This window comes from Gekko japonicus, unplaced genomic scaffold (genome assembly GCF_001447785.1).
Source record: "Gekko japonicus isolate JY-2015 unplaced genomic scaffold, Gekko_japonicus_V1.1 scaffold5525, whole genome shotgun sequence".
Lineage (NCBI taxonomy): Eukaryota > Metazoa > Chordata > Lepidosauria > Squamata > Gekkonidae > Gekko > Gekko japonicus.
In genome coordinates this window covers 1-21,304 of record NW_015167222.1, presented here as the reverse complement: position 1 = coordinate 21,304, position 21,304 = coordinate 1, and the positions used below count along the sequence as shown (strand labels likewise).

The 21,304-nt window shown below is 48.8% G+C and overlaps 1 protein-coding gene across 1 annotated transcript in view; it reads left to right on the top strand.

The window, feature by feature from the left end:
- LOC107112103 (protein EFR3 homolog A-like) overlaps window positions 1–17,119 on the top strand; it is a 21,154-nt gene extending 4,035 nt beyond the window's left edge. Inside the window, exons 2-5 of the mRNA XM_015413175.1 lie at window positions 9,313–9,389; window positions 12,638–12,765; window positions 14,058–14,208; window positions 17,096–17,119. Coding sequence (XP_015268661.1) covers window positions 9,313–9,389; window positions 12,638–12,765; window positions 14,058–14,208; window positions 17,096–17,119 — 380 coding nt within the window. The remainder of the gene's footprint in view (window positions 1–9,312; window positions 9,390–12,637; window positions 12,766–14,057; window positions 14,209–17,095) is intronic.
- The last annotated feature ends 4,185 nt before the right edge of the window (window positions 17,120–21,304 follow it).

The following is a 21,304-nucleotide window of genomic DNA, read 5'->3' as shown; positions in this document are numbered from 1 at the left end:
GGTTAATGAATACGGTTTTGACTTCCACCCACCTTGGCAGCCTGCTGGGAAAAAATGAATCTCCTTCAGTCTTGTTAAGCAAGCAGCCATTCTAGAACTGATAAGGATGACATGTGATAGATGCCTGCCTGCTTCCTCTTATCTCTCCCGACTCTTTGAAAAGTTCCTTGGGCAAAAAGAAAGAAAGAAAGAAATAGGGAGGAAAAAATTTACCAAGGTATTGGGGGAGTAAGGTTCCCCCCCCCCTGTTAGATGAAAGCAAGGCAAGGGGTTGAATATTCTTTCAGAGTCCTGTCTGGCCTGGTCCTATCTTGTTTGGACCATTGGTGCCACTGGTTTGGAGTTAGTAGTGGATATAGTGATGACCCTGTGCACAGGTGGCTTTAAAGGTGGGTTAGAGAGATTCACGGAGGAGTGGTCTGTCAATAACTACTAGCCATAGTGACTAATGAGAACCTCCATATTCAGAGGTTTCAGTGCTAGCAGGTAACAGCCGTAGAAGGCCTTAGCCTCCAAACAGAAGAGAGCAATGAGGGCCCCGGTCACACAGGAGGATTTGCCCCGCAAGAGGGACAGATCGGGGGCGCATCAAGCACACCGCAACATCTGGGAAGCATCACGCACCCATCCCCGATCCGTCCCTTCGGCCCGAAAATGCACATTTAAAAGGTACTAGCAACAGAGCACTACCTTCCGGATGATGTGCGGCAACTCCAGGCGTCTGGTCGGGGAAGCGCTGGTAGCCCGTCGCAGCCAGCGCCGTTCCCCATCCCACGCATGCGCACAACTGTGCTACTGCCGGTTTGCTGCACAACATTTGATCAGCTGCCAGAGCATAGAGCCGTGGGGGCACGTCAGATTGCACTCCCGCGGTTCTTTTTGCTCCGGCTCTAATTTGCCTCCTTTTGGCAGTGGATCATCCCGCTCGTTTGACCGGGATCAAGGATGATCAGGGGCCTGGGGACCAAGCCCTACGAGAAAAGTAGGGTTGCCAAGTCTGGCCCACAAGCCGGCGGTGGACTTACAAGGAGGCTCGAAGAGAGGGGAGGGAAGAAGCGTGACGTTCCTATGCCCCCTCCAGGTGACGTACACGTCAGGGATGTCAGTGACGTGCCTACATCACCCGAAAGTGACATACACATATTGGTGACATCGTGGGGGCTACACTCTGTTTTGGGGGCAAAACTCTATGGTTTGAAGCTAATTCTACCATAGAGTTTTGTCCAGAGTGTCACCAGATGTTAGGCACTTTTATGTAGTGGCCCATCACTTGTGGCCCCTCATGGATCACTGCCTTGTCGTGGCGAGGGGGCTTGCGCAGTTCAATGAAGCTGTGGGCTATGCCGTGAAGGGCCACCCAAGACGGACAGGCCACAGCAGAGAACTCAGACCAAGCGTGATCCACCTGGAGAAGGAAATGGCAACCCACTCCAGTATTTTTGCCAAGAAAACCCCATGGACAGTATCAAAAGGCTAAAAGATATGACGCCGGAAGATGAGCCCCTCAGGTCGGAAGGTGTCCAATATGCTACTGAGGAAGAGCAGAGGACAAGTACAAGTAACCCCAGAAAGAGTGAAGCGGCTGGGCCAAAGCCGAAAGGACGCTCAGTTGTGGATGTGTCTGATGGTGAAAGGAAAGTCCGATGCTGCAAAGAACAATACTGCATAGGAACCTGGAATGTAAGATCTATGAATCAAGGTAAGCTTGACGTGGTCAAAAATGAGATGGCAAGACTGAACATCGATATCCTAGGAATCAGTGAACTAAAGTGGACAGGAATGGGCGAATTTAACTCAGAAGACCATTATATCTACTACTGTGGCCAGGAATCTCGTAGAAAAAATGGTGTGGCCTTTATAGTCAACAAGAGAGTGCAAAAGGCAGTACTGGGATACAATCTCAAAAATGACAGAATGATTTCTGTCCGATTCCAAGGCAAACCATTCAACATCACAGTAATCCAAGTCTATGCCCCAACCACTGATGCAGAAGAGGCTGAAGTGGACCGGTTCTATGAAGACCTACAACACCTCCTAGAACTAACACCAAAAAATGATGTCCTCATCATCATAGGGGACTGGAATGCTAAAGTAGGAAGTCAAAAGGTAACTGGAATAACAGACAAGTTTGGCCTTGGAAAGCAAAATGAAGCAGGGCAAAGGTTAACAGAGTTTTGTCAAGAGAACACACTGGTCATAGCGAACACCCTTTTCCAACAACCTAAGAGGCGACTCTACACATGGACATCACCAGATGGGCAACACCGAAATCAGATTGACTATATAATTTGCAGTCAAAGATGGAGAAGCTCTATCCAGTCAGTAAAAACAAGACCTGGAGCTGACTGTGGTTCAGATCATGAGCTACTCATTGCAAAATTCAGACTTAAACTGAAGAAAATTGGGAAAACCACGAGGCCATTCAGGTTTGACCTAGATCGCATCCCTGATGAATATACAGTAGAGGTGAAGAATAGATTCAAGGGTCTGGATTTGATAGATAGAGTGCCTGAAGAACTATGGACAGAGGTTCGTGACATCGTACAGGAGGCAGCAATCACCACCATCCCAAAGAAAAAGAAATGTAAGAAAGCAAAGTGGCTTTCTGATGAGGCTTTACAAATAGCAGAGGAAAGAAGGAAAGCGAAAGGCAAAGGCGAAAAGGAAAGATTTACCCAACTGAACGCAGATTTCCAGAGAACAGCAAGGAGAGATAAGGAGGCCTTCCTGAATGAACAGTGCAAAGTAATAGAAGAAAACAATAGAATGGGAAGGACTAGAGATCTCTTCAAGAAAATTGGAGAAATCAAGGGAGCGTTCCATGCAAAGCTGGCCATGATAAAGGACAAAAACGGTAGGGACCTAACAGAAGCAGAAGAGATTAGGAAAAGATGGCAAGAATACACAGAAGAACTATACAAGAAAGACCTCAATGTCCTTGACAAACACGACGGTATAATCACTGACCTTGAGCCAGACATCCTGGAATGTGAAGTTAAATGGGCCTTAGAAAGCATTGCTAACAACAAAGCTAGTGGAGGTGATGGTATTCCAGCTGAGCTATTCAAAGTCTTAGAAGATGATGCTGTTAAAGTGCTGCACTCCATTTGCCAGCAAATTTGGAAAACGCAACAGTGGCCACAGGATTGGAAAAGGTCAGTATACATTCCAATCCCAAAGAAGGGCAATGCCAAGGAATGTTCAAACTATCGCACAATTGCACTCATATCACACGCTAGCAAGGTCATGCTCAAGATCCTACAAGCTAGGCTTCAACAGTACGTGGATAGAGAACTACCAGAAGTACAAGCTGGGTTTCGAAGAGGTAGAGGAACTAGAGATCAAATTGCCAACATTCGCTGGATTATGGAGAAAGCAAGAGAGTACCAGAAAAATATCTACTTCTGCTTCATTGACTATGCTAAAGCTTTTGACTGTGTGGATCACAACAAACTATGGCAGGTCCTTAAAGAGATGGGAGTACCAGACCACCTCACATGTCTCTTGAGAAACCTGTATAAGGGCCAAGAAGCGACAGTTAGAACCGGATACGGAACAACTGATTGGTTCAGCATAGGAAAAGGAGTACGACAAGGATGTATACTGTCACCTTGCTTATTTAATATATATGCAGAGTACATCATGCGAAATGCTGGCCTGGATGAATCACAAGCGGGAATTAAGATTGCTGGGGAAAAGATCAACAACCTCAGATATGCAGATGATACCACTCTAATGGCAGAAAGTGAAGAGGACCTAAAGAGCCTCTTGCTCAGAATGAAAGAGGAGAGCGCAAAAGTGGGCTTGAAGCTCAACATCAAAAAAACTACGATCATGGCATCCGGCCCCATCACTCCTTGGCAAATAGAAGGGGAAGTCGTGGAAGTAGTGACAGCCTTCACGTTCCTGGGATCCCAGATCACCGCAGACTGTGACTGCAGCCATGAAATTAAAAGACGCCTGCTCCTTGGGAGGAAAGCGATGGCGAACCTCAACAGCATGATAAAAAGTAGAGACATCACCCTGCCAACAAAAGTCTGCATGGTCCAAGCAATGGTATTCCCAGTAGTCATGTATGGCTGTGAGAGTTGGACTATAAGGAAGGCCGAGCGCCGAAGAATAGATTCTTTTGAACTGTGGCGCTGGAGAAGACTCTTGAGAGTCCCTTGGACTGCAAGAAGATCAAATCAGTCAGTCCTAAAAGAAATCAACCCTGACTGTTCACTGGCAGTGTTCCCTGGAAGGCCAGATAATGAAACTGAAGCTCAAATACTTTGGCCACCAAATGAGAAGGGAGCACTCACTGGAGAAGACCCTGATGCTGGGAAAGATTGAAGGTCAAAGAAGACGGGGACGGCAAAGGATGAGATGGTTAGACAGTGTCATAGATGCAACGAACATCAGAGGACGGCAGAAGACAGGAAGGCCTGGCGTGATCTGGTCCACGGGGTCGCAAAGAGTCGGACTCGACTGTGCGACTGAACAACAACCAAACTTGTTTGGTGTTTCAAATTATAAGATAGTCAAGAATGTGTGCCTTTTTCAAGTGAGACTGCTTGTGAGTTGTTAATTTTGGTTGAGATATCTTTATGGACTCCCTGTCATTGCTCTTCCTTAATTATCTATGTAGCAATAAAGCAAAGTTAGAGTCCAGTGGGGCACCTTTAAGACCAAAAAAGTTTTATTCAAGGTGTGAGCTTTCGCGTGCACGCACACTTTGTCAGACAATGAAATGGAATTACATATCATAGCTGTATATATAGAGGTGGCTTGTTAAATTAGCATGCTGAAGATGTTTTTTTAAAAAAAAGAATGACAAGCTTGGTTTCTGGTTATCATCTGCTTGGGTTCAAGGGGGGGGGGGAGAAACAACTTAGGTAATAAATATGTCAGAACTGCAAACTGAAGCTATTTGGAGTCAGAGGATTAGTGCCTCTAAATATGGAGGGTTCCCCTCAGTCGCCATGGCTAGTAGCCATTGATAGACTAATCCTCTATGAATCTATCTGATCCCCTTTGGAAGCGGTTTATTCCTGTGGCCATCACTACATCCTCTGGCAGTGAATTCTACATTTTAATCACCCTCTGTGCAAAGTGGTGTTTCCTTTTGTCCTTCCTGAACCTCCTGCCCATCAGCTTCATGGGATGCCTTCGAGTTCTAGTATTTTGGGAGAGGGAGAAAAAGTTCTCTTTGTCAACTCCAGCCCATGCATAATTTTATAAATATCTCTCATGTACCCCCCCAGTCGTCTCTTTTCTAAACTGAAAAGTCCCAGACTCATGTTAGCAAAAGAACACAAATGCACCATGAGGAGTAGTGCATGCGAAAGAGATCTTGGGGTAAGGATCTAAACTAAATATGAGCCTGTAAACTAAATATGAGCCGTCAGTGTGATGCGGTGGCAAAAAAGGCAAATCCAGTCTTGGGTTGTATTAAAAGGGCCATAGCATCGAAATCGCAGGAGGTCATAGCCCCTCTGTGTACTGACTTGGTCAGGCCGCACCTGGAGTATTGTGTGTGCAGTTCTGGAGGCCTCACTTCAAAAAGGACGTGGGCAAAATCGAGAGGGTGCAAAAGAGAGCGACGAGGATGATCAGGGGTCTGGAGACTGAGCCCTACGAGGAAAGGCTGAGGGCCTTGGGGATGTTTAGTTTGGAGAAGAAGAGACTGAGGGGGGACATGATGGCTCTCTTAAAATATTTGAAAGGCTGTCATTTGGAGGAGGGCAAGGAGCTTGTTCCAGTTGGCAGCAGAGAAGAGGACCCGAAGCAACAGGTTTAAATTACATACAGAAAGGTATTGGCTGGATATTAGAAAAAAAAAAATTCATGGTCAGAGTGGTTCAAAGGTGGAAACCGCTGCCCAGGGAGGTGGTGAGCTCCCCTTCACTGGCAGCTTTCAAGAAGAGGCTGGACAAATATTTGTGAGAGATGCTCTAGGCTGGCCCTGCATTGGGCAGGGGGTTGGACTAGAAGGTCTGTATGGCCCCTTCCCACTCTAGGATTTTGTGATTCTGTGTACAAGCCTGGACTGTGTACATGCCTCCCACCTCACAATTAGCCCATGAACACATGAAGCTGCCAGACCCTTGGTCCTTTGAGGTCAGTATTGTCTACTCAGACTGGCAGGGGCTGTTCTGGGTCTCCGGTAGAAAAAGGTGTTTCACATCACCTGCTATGAGATCCTTTAAGCTGGAGATGCCGGGGATTGAACCTGGGACCTTCTGCAGGCCAAGCAGAGGCTGTCACACTGAGCCGTGGTCCTTCTCTCTGTCTCTCCATCAATCTTACACGATGGATTTACAAAGCAAGAGCCCTGACAACTACAGATATAGAGACGACGTTTTCATACATGGGCCAGGAAGTTTTCGACAAAAATCTATGGCCTCGAAAAGTTTTCCACCTGTCATCATCACTGCTGAGACGTTTTGTCCTTTTGATTGTGCAAAGAAGACGGCGCTGCCATGAAATGTTGCCGCCGTCTAGACTGTGCTTGGAGGGGACATTCGTCATGATGCCGTAAGAAGTCAGCAAAAGCAAATGTCTCCTGAGGAGATGTTTTTGGCATTCCTTTTTCAGCAGGTTGGGGAATGTCTGTCAACAGGCACAAGTGTTGTTACGGTTGTATTTTAGTTGAGGATAATATTTTGAGGTTAGTAATAAGCTGAGCTTTGGGTATCCAGGTGAGTTTTTCTTTAGGCTGATGCGGTTTCTAGAACGGTGCGTCTCCCAGCATCGCAGACAGGCTAAATGGCACAGGTGTCAGGTGGAACGGCCTCGTCGCCCCGCCTGTCTTCTTTCGACTTGGCATCGTTCCCGGAATCGGATACGCTTTCCTTTAGAAGCGTGTTGGGTTCTTTCGTGTCGATGCAGGGCTAGTTAGATAAGTTCTGGGGTTGGTTGCCGGTGTATGAATTAGGCATTGCGAAGCCGTTTGCTGGAAGGAGGAAGGAAAGTGGCCCGGAGAAGCCAGCAAGGACCGAGATGAAGGAATACGTCCTGGTTCCAGCTGCCGAGCAAGACAGTTCCTACGACTACAATCCGGCGTGGGAACCGGGTCCCTGTGTGGGTCTTGGTAGGTGGCGTCTTCAGAGCCCCCTTTAATTTTGGCGTTGAGAACCAAGTGGGCGCGTAAGCTCTTCCCCTTTTAATGGCTCCAGTGCATTCAGTGCAACATTTTGAAAACCTGTTGGATTGCTCCTTATTTTAAAAGAGTTGGTTTTAGTGAGAAGGCAAGAAGAGGTGTCAGGATCTCCTCTCCCTGCCAGCTGTTGGTTTTACAACAGCTGTGGAGTCATGATTTCTGCTTATTGCCTTAAAAACGACTCGCTGGGTACATCCCCTTCAGCTGCACTTAAGCACTTGCTGTGTGGAGCAGGTGCTGCCATGTACCCCATTAATGTGCTTGTGCCTCTGTCTGACTTGGACCTCGGTGCCTCTTTAGCTGGCTGGCTTATAAAGGCCTTTTTGGTTTGATGCAGATACTAATCACTCTGCTGATATATACTCTGCTGAGACCCTGGAAATCTGAGCGTTTGGAATTAGGCTTTGTGTAATCCATGCTCTGTAGATCATTATATGCAAAGGAGAGAGAGAGAGAGAGAGAGAGGCATTATATATGGAAAAGCAAATGTTAACAGTTCTGGAATTCTCTTGGGGGGGGGGATCTCTGGACAACAGGAAAGAAGCTTGCACCAGGGGCGTTTTTTAGGGCTGTCTATACGCTAAATGAATTCTGAGTTGTCTTGTTCATTGCAGGGGTTCTTTTCCCCATCCACTCCCAAGTGCATTCGCTTCCTGAAAATTAAGGGATAATTCATAAAGATATCTGTGTCAAGAATTGGGAGTTTATAAGTTCTTGAAGCGCTTATATCTTTGAGCCACGCACCCCTAATTCTACTGTTCTCGGGAAAATTCACCCATGTTCGGATTGGTAGGCGGCTGAAGCAGTTTGGATGAATTGTCCAAATATTTCTCCAGACTTTGGTTTCCAGGGAAGGATTCTTCAGTTAAGTTAGGTTAATTCAGTTAGGTTAACCCATATTTTTTCCTGCTGTTGAATAGGGCATGCCTTGCATTTTGAACAGGGTCCCAGGATTTTTAGTATGAATATCCCACGGGTATGTTTAGCCTGGAGAGGAGATGACTGAGAGGTGATATAATCACCATCCTCAAGTACTTGAAGGGCTGTCATATAGAGGATGGTGCAGAGTTGTTTTCTGTTGCCCCAGAAGGTTGGACCAGAACCAACGGGTTGAAATTGAATCACAAGAGTTTTCGGCTAAACGTTAGGAAGAATTTCCTTTTTTGCGGTTCCTCAGTGGAACAGGCTTCCTCGGTAGGTGGTGGGCTCTCCTTCTTTGGAGGTTTCCAAGGAGAGGCTAGATGGCCCCATCTGACAGCAGTGCTGATTGTGTGACCTTAGGCAAATCATGAGAGGGAGGGAAGGAAGGGTTGCCTCAGTGCTTAGTTCTCGTGGCCCTTTCTTACACGCCCAGGGAAATGCTGATCACCACTTTGAGGACAGGAAGCAGTTTTTCTCCAGGCCAGTTTGGCCGGGGACCCTGGAGGGTTTTTGGCCATCTTCTCTGCATGGAGCAGAGGTCACTGTGTGTGTGTGTGTGTGGGGGGGAGGTATTTGTGAATTTCCTGCATCGTACAGGGGTTTGGACTAGATGACCCTGGAGATCCCTTCCAACTCTATGATTCTATGATCTGGGATATCACAGATGGAACTCTCCCTTTATTCCCATTTTTGCCTTCCTGGAGGCTGCCCTCAGATACCGGCAGTAGCTTGATTCTCTGTGCTGATTGAACCAATGGTTGAAAGGATGCATTCTGAATTGAGTCGGGCGGGGGGGGGGGGTAGTAGATGTGGAAGCATTTGCCCAGGGACCTGTGGGCTTTTAAGGCTGCATCGTGTCCTCTAACCCAAGCAAAAGGAGCTTGCCTGTGAGATGCACGTCTGTCTTGTGACCTGAAACGGGCTTAAGTGTTCTTTCCCACTGAGGAGCACACACATTGTGATATGAAACCAATAGTCAGGAAGGGGTCCCGGCCTCCGTTGCTCTCTGCTTTGATACATGAGCTTGTGCATCCAGTTACTGCATCTTCTCCTGCAAAAAAAAAAAGAAACCCTGATGATGTTCTCAAACTTGCCGTGCATGTGAGACAGCTATGCGGATGGGCAATATTGCGTTGACCCTTGGGCGTTTGCATGCCATCTCATGCCGTCGTTTTAAATGGGGTTTCCTCTTTGAACCGAAGCCTGTTTTCCCAAGAGCTGGGTTCTCATTGCTTCTGTTTTTGCAGGAGTCTGCTGCTGCTGTGCTGCCTTGCGGCCTCGTTACAAGCGCCTGGTGGATAACATATTCCCCGAGGATCCTAAAGTAAGCACCTGCAAATGCCTCTTCGGAACTTGTTGCCTATCACATTTATAGTCTGACTTTTCCTCCAAGGAGTTCAGGGCAGCGGCTGTGGTGTTTTGCTTCCGTATTTTACCTCACAAAAATAAGGAGTTTCAAAAACGTGTCCCCTGCCACAGATTTTGTTAGTCTTTAAGGTGGTCTGGACTCTTGCTCTTTGTATCTGAAGAGGTGAGCAGTGACTCTCGAAAGCTCCTCCCCTGCCACAAATTTTCTAAGTCTTTCAGGTGCTCCTGGACTCTGGCTCTTTGCTGCCTGCAGACAGACTAACACGGCCACCCATCTTGATATTTGTCCATGGAAGGCACCCCATTTAGCCATACGGAATGGAAATCCATCAACCTTTTGCTATAAGGACACATGGACTCACATTCTAGCTGCATCTGAAGAAGTGAGCCGTGACTCCCGGAAGCTCCTACCCAAATTTTGTTAGTCTTTAAGGGTGCTGCTGGGCTCTTGCTCTTTTCTGCGCTACAGACTGACTGACATGGCTACCCATCTTGAACAGTATAGGGAAGCAGGGTATGCCTGGTCTGAGGTCACTCAACGCGCTTCACGGTTGAACAAGGGTTTGAACCAGGGTGATTGGCCTAGTCAGAACTCTTAATTACTGCACCACTTGGCTTAAGGCCCCTCACAACAGATGTCGCAGCTTTCAGATTCTCGTTTCCTGGGTACTCAAAAGTGATAGAGGCGTGACGGTTGCATTTCAGCAATAAATTCACAGTCGCTTATTTACATTCTTATGCATGTAAAACTTTACTTCCTGCTTAAGCGAGTTTCTTTGGGCTCTCAAGGCAGCTTGCAACAGAAATCATTAGTACAGAGCAAAAAGTTTAAAAACCGTCTGAAAGCCCAATCGGCATGCAAAATAATCCTGATACCAACAGCCAAATTGAGCATTGGTAAATTAAAACCAGCTCTCTCTATGCTTCTAAAATCCCAGCATGGTGTAGCATAGGGGTTAAGAGCGGTGGACTCTAATCTGGAGGGCTGGGCTTGATTCTCCAGACCTCCTCCATGTGACGCCTGCTGGGTGACCTTGGGCCAGTCCCAGTTCTCTCAGAACTCTCTCAGCCCCACTTGGAAGAGAAGAAGAGGATGGATTTGGCTTACAATCTCCTTCCCTTCTTCTCTCCACATCAGAAACCCTGTGAGGTAGGTGGGGCTGAGCGAGCTCTTTGAGAACTGTTCTTGAGAGAACACCTCTGAGAGAACTTTGACTGACCCAGGGTCACCCAGCAGCTGAATGTGGAGGAGTGGAGAATCAAACCTGGTTCTCAAGATTTGAGTCCGCCGCTCTTAACCACTACACCAAACTGGCTCTCACCTCTCACAAGGTGCCTGTTTTGGGGAGAAGGGAAGGCGATTATCAGTCGCTTTGAGACTCCTTAAGGAAGAGAAAAATGGGGTATAAAAGCCAACTCTTCTTCAAAGAAGGTCATTACAGACCTTTTGAAGGGAATCAGCTCAGTGAGAGTTTCAGATAAAGGGAACCATGGCTGAGGAGAAGCCCTTAACTACCTGTCTCTGTGCACAGAGCAGGAGACTCTGCCATACTAGCAGGGCTCATTTCGTAGAAAAAGAGGTGCAGGAGCTCATTAGCATAACTCATTTGCATATGCCACACCCCCTGACATCACCGGAAGTGTGTCAGAAGGCAACACCCACCGCTCAGGCTCCACTGGACTGTTTCAGATTGCTAGCTATTGGGGGGGGGGGGACATGCAGGTCTGTCCTCGCAGAGGAGGGAGAGCTCGTACCTGAATAAAACTTGGTCTTAAAGGTGTCACTGGACTGTTTTGGACTGGGGGGGGGGGAGCTCTGCAACTTACCTGGCTGCTTCTTGCTCTGACTGAGGGCTGCTGGGAGCAGGGGGTGGGGCTTGTTGCATGTGCCCACCCCCTGGGCTCTTTACTGCCGGAGCTCCGCTCCTGTGTGCTCCTGCAGGAAAGGACCCCTGCATACTAGTATATATATTTTTTAATTTGGTAGCCCTTCCTGCTGTACTTCTAAAGCGCAGGACCAGCCAGGTCATCCCTTTTTTTAAAAAAGTTGTAAATGTAAGTCTCCTCCCTCAACTGCAGCAGTGATCCACCTTTCCGTGGACTCCTTACCTCCATTGTTAAAATGGGCCTTGCATTTAGGAAGGTTGATTGAACGGCAGGACCATGAATACAGGGCCACGTGAAGCTGCCTTCTACGGAGTCAGGCGGTTGGCCTATGCAAGGCCAGTATGGTCTAATCTGAGTGGCGGCAGCTCTCTGGGGTCTCCGGCAGAGGCCTTTCACATCCGATGTTACCTGGTCCTTTTCCTGGGAGATGGCAGGGATTGAACCTGGGACCTTCTGTATGTGAATGCTCTACTGCTAAGCCATGGTCCCTCCCTAAGCCTGGGGGAAAACACCAGCATTCCTAATTCCTTAGGTGTGCTTTTGTTAGCGTTTTCTACAGCTGGATCCAGATGTTGTTCGATATGGAGCCATTTTAGTCATTTTCTAGACAGAAACGTCCAGGAGGAGAAAGGTTACAATGGCACCAATTCCAGCGACGTGTGTCTCACTTGTTCTTTGTGCTACTGGTAGGATGGTAAACAATCATGCTTCATCAGTGTCCTGAACTAAAAGACCAAGCCACTTGCAATTTTATACCACACGAAGGCCTTTGTTTGTGGAGGAAGGCCCCGAAAAGGGGAGTTGAGGAAACTGGATTAAGAATACTGATTTCTCTGGTGATAGCAAGAATTTTAATTGCTAAAAAATGGAGAGAACGAACAGGTCCTACAGTACATATGCGGCAAAACAAACTATGGGAATACTTTCTTTTAAGCAAACTAGTGAATTACACAATAGATACTAATTTGTCAAATTGCCAAACAACATTTCAAGCTTTTTGGTTTCCTGTAATTACTTATGTAGTAGACCAAAACATAATTCCTGATAATTCACATTACCAAGACCTGTTATATTTTCAAAAGTAATAATGTTTAATCTGTATTTAGAACTTTTTGCTTTGCTTTATTGTTGACAACAAGAAGCATTTTGCTTACCTGTGTATGAAAAAGATGAAACTTTCGATACTGTATATATACAGACTGGAACTGTTGTTATTGTGTTTGTTGATAAAACAATAAAATTATATATTTTTTAAAAAGAATACTGATTTCTGCAATGCGATTAAACATTATTTTCTGTGATTCCCATCTGCTTTAGGATGGCCTCGTCAAAGCAGACATGGAGAAGCTGACCTTCTACGCCGTCTCTGCCCCAGAGAAGCTGGACCGGATCGGGGCTTATTTAGCAGAGAAGCTGAGCAGGGATGTCATCAGGCACCGCTACGGGTAAGGACAAAATGGCTCTCGTGCCCGCTTCAGAATTTGTGTCCCGTTTTTAGTCTTGCAGAGCTGGACGTTCTGTCTAGTGGGGGAAAGCTTGTGACAGGCAAGAGTCTCCCCTGGCTGAGGATTTTAAAAATTCATTTTTAGGCATGCCACAAATAGGCAGATGTGTGCAGACTGGATAGTAAAAATGTCTGAGACTAGTAACTCCACTTGGCTATTTCCATGGCTGGTTTAAAGGGGAACTGGTTGGCCCCTGTGTGAGACAGGATGCTGGACTAGATGGACCCTCACTGGTCTGATCGGGCAGGGCTGTTCTGTTTCTTATCAGAGGAAGGCCTCGGCCTCTCTGCCCTATCGCTGACCCTCCAGAGGAACTGGCTGGCCCCTGTGTGAGACAGGATGCTGGACTAGATGGACCCTCACTGGTCTGATCGGGCAGGGCTGTTCTGTTTCTTATCAGAGGAAGGCCTCGGCCTCTCTGCCCTATCGCTGACCCTCCAGAGGAACTGGCTGGCCCCTGTGTGAGACAGGATGCTGGACTAGATGGACCCTCACTGGTCTGATCGGGCAGGGCTGTTCTGTTTCTTATCAGAGGAAGGCCTCGGCCTCTCTGCCCTATCGCTGACCCTCCAGAGGAACTGGCTGGCCCCTGTGTGAGACAGGATGCTGGACTAGATGGACCCTCACTGGTCTGATCGGGCAGGGCTGTTCTGTTTCTTATCAGAGGAAGGCCTCGGCCTCTCTGCCCTATCGCTGACCCTCCAGAGGAACTGGCTGGCCCCTGTGTGAGACAGGATGCTGGACTAGATGGACCCTCACTGGTCTGATCGGGCAGGGCTGTTCTGTTTCTTATCAGAGGAAGGCCTCGGCCTCTCTGCCCTATCGCTGACCCTCCAGAGGAACTGGCTGGCCCCTGTGTGAGACAGGATGCTGGACTAGATGGACCCTCACTGGTCTGATCGGGCAGGGCTGTTCTGTTTCTTATCAGAGGAAGGCCTCGGCCTCTCTGCCCTATCGCTGACCCTCCAGAGGAACTGGCTGGCCCCTGTGTGAGACAGGATGCTGGACTAGATGGACCCTCACTGGTCTGATCGGGCAGGGCTGTTCTGTTTCTTATCAGAGGAAGGCCTCGGCCTCTCTGCCCTATCGCTGACCCTCCAGAGGAACTGGCTGGCCCCTGTGTGAGACAGGATGCTGGACTAGATGGACCCTCACTGGTCTGATCTAGCAGGGCTCTTCTTGTGTTCATAATGAGGCTCATTTATTTCTGCCCGTTTTTCATTTGCCCCCAGGTACGTGTTCATTGCCATGGAAGCCCTGGACCAGCTCCTAATGGCCTGCCATTCCCAAAGCATCAAGCCATTTGTCGAGAGCTTTCTCCACATGGTAGCCAAGCTGCTGGAGTCTGGAGAGCCCAGGCTGCAAGTCTTGGGTACCAATTCGGTGAGTGAACCTTGTGCCCTTGCGCCTCCCTGTTAGGTTCTGCAGCAGCCTCGAATCTGTTCAGGCTTCAGGGGAACAGCAGAAAACTTGAGGCAAAGAGGTAGGGTCACCAGCCACGCCCAGTGCTCCGTGTAATCTAGAGGCCAAGCCCCTGAGGGCTTCTGTGGAGCGTAAGAGTGAGAATCGGACACCGCACAGTGCAGATTCACTTGCCTTATGGAAGGGAGTGGTGTAAGGCAGCCTCGATTTCTTTGTCGAGTGGCAGATGTGATGCTCTGGTCACTCAAGATGTCTTTAAACCTTCTGACCCATAGAGTCTCTGTTGTGTGAGTAATATATAGATTTCTAGAATTTAAGGCAAGCACTGTGTTGTTCATGCCACCAAACTGGCCAAGTTACCCCTCTGAATGGACTTGGGAATTTATCGTGAATTGGAAATTTATCACAGAATGATAAAAGGGTTGGGACACTTTACCTATGAAGAAAGGTTAAGCGCTTGGGGCTCTTTAGCTTGGAGAAACGACGGCTGAGGGGGTGACATGATCGAGGTTTATAAGATTATGCATGGGATAGAGCAGGTGGAGAAAGAGGTACTTTTCTCCCTTTCTCACAATGCAAGAACTCGTGGGCACTCCATGAAACTGCTGAGCGGTCGGGTTAGAACGGATAAAAGGAAGTCCTTCTTCACCCAGAGAGTGATTAACACGTGGAATTCACTGCCACAGGAGGTGGTGGCGGCTACAAGCATGGACGGCTTCAAAAGGGAATTAAGATAAGCATATGGAGCAGAGGTCCATCAGTGGCTATTAGCCACAAGGTATAGGTAGGATCTCTCAGTCTGGGGGTAGGGCTTGGTGCTTGGGGGGGCGGGCAACAGTTGGAGGGCTTCCAGTGTTCTGGACCCCCTGATGGCACCTGGTATTTTTGTCCACCGTGTGACAGAGTGTTGGACTCGATGGGCCATTGGCCTGATCCAGCATTGGCTTCTCTTATGCTCTTATGTTCTTACCGTGCCCTTCTTAGAAATAAGGCTGCTGATGAGAAAAGTAATATTTAGATGTATTCTGAGTTGTTACAGAGTGAAAGCACGAGCAGTGGGCGCAGGTGGGAGGGAGAGCCCTTGCTCTTCTAGTGGGTTAAAGAAGGCCCCCACGGCACCGTTGACCAGCGCACTAAGGACTGCCTGGGGGAAGGGGAGGAAGGATCTGGCCTCCCATAACACTTCTGGAATATGTGGCTGAGCCACGGGCCATATGTAGTGTGGACGCAGGGATAAAGGATTTCTGGACAGAGGACAGACCTCCATTTTGGCCAACATGACGTCTGGCAGTGCCTCTTAAATCATGGGCGAATCACTCAAGAAGCCTTGGGAGAACAGTGGGACCGGATGCTGGGGGCAGCGCAGCTCTGTGGGCATCCCCTGACATTAGCACATCACGAAAATATTGTCCTTCTCGAAAGTGTTAGAGCTATCTGAGCTCTTCCACTAAAAACATGGGGGGGCCCCCCCAGGAACAGACCTTTGTAAATTATCAAGGAAAATGGCTGGTACCAACACGAAGGAATTTAACTAGCAGGGCCCCCCCCCCCCCCCCCCCCCTTTCCCATGGGAAATTGTTAATCACTCTTTGGGTGAAGAAGTACTTCCTTTTATCCGTTCTAACCCGACCGCTCTGCAGTTTCATGGAGTGCCCACGAGTTCTTGTATTGTGAGCAAGGGAGAAAAGTACCTCTTTCTCCACCTGCTCTTTCCCATGCATAATCTTATAAACCTCGATCATGTCACCCCTCAGTCGTCGTTTCTCCAAGCTAAAGAGCCCCAAGCGCCTTAACCTTTCCTCATAGGGAAAGTGTTCCAACCCTTTTATCACTCGAGTTGCCCTTTTCTGCACTTTTTCCAAAGCTCAACATGACGTCTGGCAGTGCCTCTTAAATCATGGGCGAATCACTCAAGAGGCCTCGGGAGAACGGTGGGACAGGATGCTGGGGGCAGCGCAACTCTGTGGGCATCCCCTGACATTAGCCACATCAAGAAAATATTGTCCTTCTCGAAAGTTTTAGATCTATCTGAGCTCTTCCACTAAAGACATTGGGGGGGGGCAGGAACAAACCTTTGTAAATTATCAGGGAAAATGGCTGGTACCAACACGAAGGAATTTAACTAGCAGGCGCCCCCCCCCCTCTGAGCCAACATGGCTTTTCTTATGGTCTCATATCTGGGGCAGTGATGCTGTGTCTTCTTGGTGTTTGGGGGGCCACAGGGGGGGCTTCTGGAGTTCTGGCCCCGCCGGTGGGCCTCCTGATGGCACCTGGGTTTTGGCCACTGTGTGACACAGAACAATGTTGGACTGGATGGGCCACTGGCCTGATCCAACACTGGCTTCTCTTATGATCTTATGTCTGGGGCAGTGATGCTCTGTCTTCTTGGTGCTTGGGGGGCAAGAGTGGGAGGGCTTCTGGAGTTCTGGCCCCGCCGGTGGGCCTCCTGAAGGCACCTGGGTTTTGGCCACTGTGTGACACAGAGTGTTGGACTGGATGATAGGCCAATGGCCTGATCCAACATGGCTTCTGTTTATGTTCTTCTATTCTCCCTCTGTGTTCCTTGTCTTTGGGCATTATTCTCATTCTGAGGTTTGTGGGGGAAGCCACTGATAAGCCCCGGCATGTCCCCCAGAAGCCCACAGAAATGTGAACTCGCTAGTCTGTCAACAAATAGGCCAGCAGCAGCCATTTGTGGGGTGCTGAGAGCCTTCCGGGAAATGGCTCCTTTCCCCTCTGTAGAAGCTCTTCTGGCTGCTCACTAAGGGTATTTTTTACTTGCCAGAGGGTAATGGCCTTTTGCGAGCTTGGCGTAAACTCCCTTGCACACGCTCCCGTTTGTCACCAGCCTGCTTTTGAAAATGCTTATTAAAAGCAGCCTCTTCTTAATAGGGGGCCGATCGGAATGTCAGCTGTTGTTGTAACCTTCTCTGCGGCTGCACTGGTTCGCTGAACTCCCATTTGGTGTCTGAACAGCTGAGCTTTTTGAAAACAATGGTGAAAGGAAGGATCTTTTGGCTTCCTTTTAAACTGATATTCCTGGTCATGTCTGGGACTGCGAAAGTGTCATGCAAGTAATGAGATGTTTGGGAATTTTGGGCACAGAAGCTCTCTTTCCACCTCCATAACTGGTAAGCCTCTGAATACTAGTGCTAGGAGGCAGCATTGGGGCTCCATGCCCTAGTTGCTTGGCCCTCCAGGGCAACTTAGTTAGCCACTGTGTGAACCAGGATGCTGGGCTAGACAGAAAGACCTCTGGTCAGCTCCAACAGGGATCTTCATATGTTGTGAACAGGATACAGCAACATAAACAGTTGGAAGGGGAAGGAAACAAGAATTGCTTGTCTTATACAACTTCTGTGTTACCTTTTGTGGAGTGGACTATATGTGTGCGTTCACAGGTCTGCCCCAGCCTGGAAATGTGTCGCTTTAGGTGGCTGAATTCCCTCTCCCACTGTGGTGTTACTATGGCTGAATGGTCAGGGCTATGTCAAAATGTGTGGCTCTTCCTACTTCTGGTGTAGCAAGACTTCATTTGCATAGTGAGGAACTAGTAAAATTCAAAGTACTTAGAAAGTAGAATGATGCACATTTATACACTTTAGGATAGAAAGATGCCAGGCAATTAGTGCAGTGGTCAAATCTGATGCCTTCAGGATTAGTTCCGGATGGAGACCACGTCTCTGGCTTACATGGTCACCACCCAGGATGGATCAGGTATTTATTAATTTGTTAGATTTTTTTTAGTCTCCGCTCCCCCGAAATGTCTTGTGTGGCGACTTACAACATTAAAACCAATAAGGTAAAACAACATAAAAACAAGTAACAAATATAAAATATTAACATTAAATTGTTAAATTATTGAAGAAGAAGAGATTGGATTTATACCCCACCCTTCACTCGGAGTCTCACAGCAGCTTACAAACTCCTTCCCCTTCCCCTTCCCACAACAGACACCCTGTGAAGTAGGTAGGGCTGAGAGAGCTCTGACAGAAACTACCTTTTCAAGGACAGCTCTGACAGAACTATGGCTTGCCCAAGGTCATCCAGCAGCTGCAAGTGGAGGAGTGGGGAATCAAACCCGGTTCTCCCAGATTAGAGTCCGCGCACCAAACCACTACACCAAATTCCTTGCTGCACGAAGAACTCACCTTTCTGTGACTCCGCAGCAGGGTACAGCTACTTTCCCTTTGCCCGTCTCTCTTGTTCCAGCACGTACGTCACGATACCAGGCTCTGGGACAAAATCATCTCTCTTGGGTTGAAAAACAGGACTGGACTGGACGTTATACCAACCCCAGTGTACCAGCGCAAGGCCAGTTCCCATAACAATCAGAAGTCTGTAGTTCTTCCAAATGGTTTTAAGGCCCATAATGTGCTGCCAACCTACCTATATAAAGACAGTGGAGAATTTTAAATACGTTCTGTTAAAGAGCACCGAACATCCTTTCATGATCTGGGCTGTGCAGGCAAAGGCCTAGCAGGCCCAGGGAGCCTGACTAGCAGTGGGAGGAGGCCTGGCCTACAACTCCCAGAAGCCCCTGAGAGGTTCTGGCGCCCATTTTTGCCCATCACAGAGAAAGGGGACTTATAACAAAAGAGCTGGCACGGAAGAAGAGCTGGTTCTTCCTTCCAAGAGAGCAGGGCCCTCTAGAGGGAAGGCTGCTGCTGGGAGAGACCCTCACCCCGAGAGGAAGGGTGAGCAGACTCAGGCCCCACTGAGACAGTGGACTAGGGGCTGTGAGTCTAGTCGCGTTAGGGCATTTGGTTTCTTTTCCCTTCACCCACTTACTGTAGTTGTTCTTGCACTTTGCTTATTTCCCATATTGGGCTGACCTCCTGTAAAATGAACCTTTTATTTGTTGTTACTCTGCCTAGTCCTCATGCCTATTGTTTGGCCACATAAGGGAGGTCCGAAGGTTCTTGGAAGGGTCCTCTGGGCCTTCTCCCTAGGGCCAAGGCCTTCTCGGTGGCGGCTCCTACCTGGTGGAACGAGCTCCTGGAGGAGATCATGGCCCTGTGGGATCTTGCACAGTTCCGCAGGGCCTGCAAGACGGAGCTCTTCCGCCAGGCTTTCGAGTAGGAGCCGCCACTACCACCACCACCACCACCACCGAGTTTGGAAACAGCGGGGTATGGGAGTGGCCCTGTGACGATCGAACTGCAGCACTATGGCGTGTGGATAGCACTGAGTTGAGATCTGACTGAATATCCTCCGGATACCATCCTTAAATTGAAGACCATCACCTGCGACCATCTTGAAGCACTTTATTTTGTAAATATTGTAATTTGTGTGTTTTTATCTTGTATCTGGCATGCATGCCCTGATGTTAGCCGCCCTGAGCCCGCTTGTGGGGAGGGCGGCTTAGACATCGAATGATAAATAAAATAAATAAAAATTCTCAAGGGATCCTAAAACCAGAGTGGTGGCAGCGCCAGGTGACACCCCACCTGAGCCGTGGCAGGGGGAATAAGAGCCAAAGTCCCGTGTTGCCTTTTCTGAACGTGCCCAAAAGCGAAGACCTCTTCTCTCGTTGCCCTGCTGCCTCCAGCTTCTCAAAATTGCTGGCGGCTGAGTCGAGGGGAACTCTCTGCTACCCCCCCCCCCCGCGGCGTCACGCAAAAGGAAGTTCTTGAGCTGCCGTTGACGTTCCCAGCCCCGCTGCCTGTTGACAGAGCAAACCCCCCCACACACCACAGGCCTTCTGCCGCTCTGTTCCTTCCTCGCCTGAGAATGTCACTGCTTCCCTCGCCAGGATCCGGATTGCCGGCATCCGGGGCATCCAGGGGGTGGTTCGCAAGACTGTGAACGACGAGCTCAGAGCCACCATCTGGGAGCCTCAGCACATGGACAAGATTGTTCCCTCGCTGCTGTATAACATGCAGAAGACAGAAGATGCCGACAGGTACGTGTCTCTCTCTCTCTCTCTCTCCCTGTCTTCTAATGTTGCCTTGCCGTCACCCTAGGAGCTAAGCGGCATGCACGAGGGAGAGGGGGAGGAAGCGGCAGGAGAGACGGGCGGGTATCGAGCTCTGCTTTCGGGGCCGGGACTGCCTGCCTCCTCAAGATGTGTGCTTGTTCCAGCCGGATCGGGCCGCCCTCCTCTCCGACAGGGGGCGATAAAGAGGAGAACCCGGCTGTCCTGGCGGAGAACTGCTTCAGAGAGCTGCTGGCCCGGGCGACCTACGGGAACATGAACAATGCCGTCAAACCAGTCTTTGCGTGAGTAGCAGCATCCCTCGCGTGCAACCGCGGTCCCGGATTAGGCCCGGGGCAGGGAATGCCGTCGGACTGGCTGGCGACACTCTCCCCAGATTGGCTTTGTTCCGGCCGCTGAAATTTTTTCAGTGTTCCTCCAGGCGGTTGGGATTTTCTGTATCGCTCTGCGGCTCTCAGCATTTGCAGTCTTGGAAAGAATCTTGAAGAGTCGTTGATGCCAAAGAGTGGAATCACGGTGTGTGTGTGTGTGTGTGTGTGTGTGTGTGTGTGTAGAATGTGGACTGGGGCAGAGGAGAAGCGGCATCCAAACCTCATTCGGAAGTGAGGCTTACAGGCAATGTTCCCTCTAAGCTGTGGAGTCTTGTGAGCAAAAATTCTACTTTGTGAGCTACTGGCATTCAAGTTGTGAGAGGGCGATTTGGCTGCTGCATCAATTAGTTTGCTCTGGAGCCCTCCTTCCTGAGCAAAGACAAAAATGTGTGAGCCGGAGGCTAAAAAACTGTGAGCTAGCTCACACTAACTCAACTTAGAGGGAACACTGCTTACAGGGTAGCTTTCGACCGCTTCCTCCCGGAGATGATTTTGTTGCAGTGAGGCATCTGCTTGGCAGTTTCCCCTTGCCCCGTACTTGTCTTCTGCGGCCATCATTGTTTTTCCGCCACAGTGTGCCCTGAGAAGACTTTCAAAACCTTTTTGTTAAAAAAAATCAGCAATAGACATATCACTATATTCTTGTCATGTTATAAGGATCTATCTCAAGGGTCCCCAACATGATGCCCCCGGGCGCCATGATGCCTACCGACACCTTCCCTGGTGCCCGCCAAGCGTTTTTAGAAAG